At 46.9% G+C, this 4,462-nt stretch overlaps 1 protein-coding gene across 2 annotated transcripts in view; it reads left to right on the plus strand.

The window, feature by feature from the left end:
- Positions 1–4,462, plus strand: part of ttc19 (tetratricopeptide repeat domain 19) — a 36,135-nt gene that overhangs the window by 26,559 nt on the left and 5,114 nt on the right. For both annotated transcript variants that reach the window (XM_043687583.1, XM_043687581.1), the window contains exons 6-7: positions 1,141–1,235; positions 2,941–3,095. In XM_043687583.1, the coding sequence (XP_043543518.1) occupies positions 1,141–1,235; positions 2,941–3,095 (250 nt within the window). The remainder of the gene's footprint in view (positions 1–1,140; positions 1,236–2,940; positions 3,096–4,462) is intronic.

The raw sequence follows: 4,462 nt of genomic DNA on the forward strand, positions 1-4,462 counted from the left end.
TATCTCAGTCCCAACCCCCGGATTCAGCACCGCCCTCTTGACCTGCAATCATCTTCCCGACCTCTCCGCCCCCACCCCCCTCTCCGGCCTATCACCCTCACCTTAACCTCTTTCCACCTATCACATCTCCAACAGCCCTCCCCCAAGTCCCTCCTCCCTACCTTTTATCTTAGCCTGCTGGACAAACTTTCCTCATTCCTGAAGAAGGGCTTATGCCCGAAACGTCGATTCTCCTGCTCCTTTGCTGCCTGACCTGCTGCGCTTTTCCAGCAACATATTTTTAAGCTCTTATCTCCAGTAGCCCAATATTTCACTTCCTTTGATCTGATGTAATCCCTCACTTCTTTGATTAACCATGATTGATCCACCTTTCCCTTTGTGTCATAGGAAACAGGAGGAGGTAGAGGCAATTTTGCCCTTTGAACTTGCTCAACCATTCATGTGTTCAACACCATATTCCCACTTTCTCCCCATATTCCTGATGGCTTTAAAGTCTAAACATGGGTCAATCTCTTTGTTGAATACAGTAATCTCCCCTCCATACTGGCAGGGGATATGTTCCATGACCTACCGTGGAAGCTTGAATCCGCGGATAGAAGCGCTCCCATTCATTTCAGTGGGAAATTTACCCTCCTGGTTCCAGAAGGTTCTCTATAATATTTTGGACGGTGGGTAACAGAAACCATGGAAAATGATTCCGCAGATACAGGGGTCACCCTGTATTATATCCAGTTTTGTTGGGTCTTAGAATGTTCGTCTGCCGTAGACAAAGTAATGTTTCTTTAAATGCTAGCTATTGCCTAGCAGCACTTCCACCATTGCTAATTCGCTCCGATTTTAAGATCCTAGACTCAGAATGAATATGAAATTCTGTCCTATTATCGTCATTGTTTTCCAAGGGGATCTTTTACAGTAAAGTTATTAGTTAATTTTTTTTATTACATAATACTGAATCTCCTCTGATCCAGCCTGACAGCTCAATGTGCTGCTCTAGAAACCCATCTCATACACACACTATTAATTCTTCCTCCCCAATATCAGTGCTGACTTCGTTAACCCAGCTCTGTCTGGTGTCACCCATCATTACTGTTACCTGCTCACCTGGATCATACCATGTGATGTTCCTTTTGGCTTTTACAGGCACGGCCTAGCTGTGGAGGGCTACAAATGGTGCATTGAGACATTGGAGGAGAAGGTCCAGAGAGAGAAGGATGTTCCTGAAGTATCCGTATCGGGTAAGATTGTCCATTGATGGGATTGAAACCATCACTGCACTTTAGTCTGGATTGTCACCACCTGCACATCGTGTGGGCTGTAGCTGCTTGGGAAGGCAGCACACCACCATCACCACCTCCAGGATCGTTAGGGGTAAGTGAGTAATAAATGCTGACCCTGTGTCGAAAATGATTGGTAGCTAAAGCTGCCCTCTGCTGTTTAATCCCAGTACAGCGAATGAGGGTTTGCTAGAGCGATGTCAAGAAATCTGGGTGGAGAATTATCATCATTTGTCTATTAGTGTTCTGAGAACCTCTATATTACCCCGTGCTCTGAGCTTAGCCCAGGGCACGATATACTTGGACTGACTTTGTACTTATCTGTTTATGGTATGTGAGACATGTTGGCTCCTACCCCTAGTTGCCCCTTGAGAAGGTGGGGGTGAGCTGCCTTCTTGAACTGTTGCAGTCCCTGCTATGGGTAGACCCACAATGCTGTTGGGCAGGGAATTCTGGGATTTTGACCCAGGAACAGTAAGGAATGGTGATATATTTCCGAATCAGGATGGTGAGTGGCTTGGAGGGGAACTGAAGATGGTGGTGTTCCCATGTATCTGCTGCCTTTGGCCAGGGCATTGGAAAGTGGTGTCTCAGGAGCCTTGGTGAATTTGTGCAGTGCATCTTGTGGATAGTACACATTGTTGTTCCTGAGTGTCAGTGGTGGGTAGGGCAGTGATGGTCTAGTGGCATTATTATTAAACTATTATTCCGGAGACCTGGGTAATATTCTGAGGATGTGGAAGCTGTGGCAGATGGTGGAATTTGAATTCAATAAATATCTGGAATTAAGAGTCTAATGATAACCATGAAAGCCGTTGTCAATTGTCCCACTTCAGAATGTCCTGTAGCCACACTGAGACACCCTTGATCCTAGCCCCCGTTATCCTGGAGTGTTGATTGCACCTACCTGTCTGTTCCCCTGATATTGAATCCCATGTTACTGCGGCATTCTCACTCAGCATCTTGCTTTCCACTGCAGCAGAGCTGACTATGGTCAGAGGGTTTAGCTGCTACATGTTTCCTCTGAGGCCAAACCCCCAGCATTATCTAAAGTGTTATAATTGTTTTAGGGGGGAATGGCCACTGGCTTTTCCTGCACTTTTTGCCTCCTCCTTTTACTCTTGCTGTTGGTCGTCCATTCCTCTGCTGTCTGTGGAGTGAGCACCTCTCTGTATGTGCTCTCCATGCTGCTCTCAGCCTAATGGATTCTCCATAGTCCTCAGGTGCTGCCCCAACTCTGCAAATCAGGCTTCCAGGAGCTGCAGCTGAAGACACTCCTGCAAGTGTGCTGGCTCTAGGCGCTAGAACTGGGCCCGACTTTGCACATATAGTCACAGGAGGAACAAACCACAGCAAAACTAAAATAAGACTGTCAGCGCTGAGGGAGCGCCGCACTGTCGGCATGGCCAACAGGTTTGTTGGCATATTTAAAAATGCAGCAAATGTTCCAGTGCTGTGGGGCCCACATTTAAAGTCTATCAATAGCAGTAAATTTGGTTATTCAATCGTTATTATGTCACGGTTTGTGGGAGCTTACTGTGCAGAAAACAGTTGCTGCTTTTCCCACATGATGTAGGTGATGTGCTTGGAACTGCAGGCAGGTGCATTGGGATGTTCTGAGCAATGCAGTGGTTGCTGCAGTGACCCACCTGTGTTTGTTTTCTAGCTGCTGAGAAGGCCAATACCCGTCTGCTGTTGGGGATGTGCCTGGACTCGTGTGCTCGCTACATGACAAGCCAGAAGCAGCTGGTGTTAGCAGAGAGTCTGTATCAGCAGGCACTGGCAATCTCTCAGCAAGTGCAGGGGGAGACTCACCCACAGGTAAGAAAGAATCTGATGGTAGGGGGGGCTACAGTGGCTCTCCCCTGCCCTGTCTGTCCACTCGGTCTGTCTGCACGTACCTACTGTCTCACTGTCAGTCTCTGAAATATCTCCTGTCCCCTCTCTGATTTCTCCTGTTATCATCTGACCGATACACGGAATGATAGAACATACAAAGGTACAGCATAGAACAGGCCCTTAGGCCCATGATGTTGTGCCGAGATTTAATCCTAATGTAAAATATAGTAACTTAACATACAATCCCTCAGCTCACTGCTATCCATGTGCATATGCAGCAGTCGCTTAAATGTCCCCAATGACTCTGCTTCCACCATCTGGTGTTTGCTGCCTATCAGTAGGTACTGCAGAGCCACCTTGTTTAACCCTGAGTAGCACTAACCAAACTGGTGCAAGGCCTGTGAAACCTGGCAAGGAGGAAGAGAAAATGCTGGATATGAAGAGAGAAATGGAGTAAACGTTTCAGCTCTGCTCATTCATTGTTTGCAAGGTTGTCAGTAAGTTACTCACGTTAGCATTTGGGAATCTGGCCATTATCAATGGAGGCACAGACTAAATCCAAAGAGTTGGACCAAACCTTTATCTAACTCTCAGCTGGAGTCTTTTTGTTTTCAAAATTCATTCTTGGGATGGGGGTGTTGCTGTCTGTTGCCTGTTCCTAATTGAGTGACTTGCTTGGCCATTTCAGAAGGCAGTAAAGAGTCAGCCATACTAATGTATGTCTAAAGCCACAGTCAGGCCAGATCAGAAACTGGTAATGACCGAAGGTACAGAGAGGGGAAGAATGACAGGTGTAAATGTCTAAAAGGTGTTTGGGAAGCAGCAGGGTTTTTATGATTATTGACGGTGTTTCCAGCTCACCATTAAGCTGGCTTTCAATTCACATTTCACCATCTGCTGCGAGTTCACAATTCGGGAGTAACTTCCAAAAGGGAATTGGCTGAGTACTTGAAGATGAAGAAAACGTTGTGAGATATGGGACAGAATTGGGGGAGTGAGGCAAAAGAACCATTCATTGAATGAGCCAGCACAATCTCGATGGGCAGAATATCCATGTGATGGTCTTACTATTTGATGACTCCTGAGATCAGAGGCTAGCAGTCTAAATCTTTGATATGAAGTTGTATCATTCCACTCCCATCCCATTAACTTGCAAAGATGCCTGAGTTTCTGCCCCTGACTCTGTCCTCTCTCTCTGTCTCTTCCCCATCTGCCTATTTCTCCCTACCTCCCACTGCTCGCTCGCTTGTTCGCTCCCTCTCTCTCCCATCCCCCCCCTGCACTCACCCTCTCCCTCCCTCTGTGCTGTCTCTCTTCCTCATTATGTGCTCACTTTCCTTCCCTCTGCA

This window comes from Chiloscyllium plagiosum, chromosome 4, assembly GCF_004010195.1.
Source record: "Chiloscyllium plagiosum isolate BGI_BamShark_2017 chromosome 4, ASM401019v2, whole genome shotgun sequence".
Classification (NCBI taxonomy): domain Eukaryota; kingdom Metazoa; phylum Chordata; class Chondrichthyes; order Orectolobiformes; family Hemiscylliidae; genus Chiloscyllium; species Chiloscyllium plagiosum.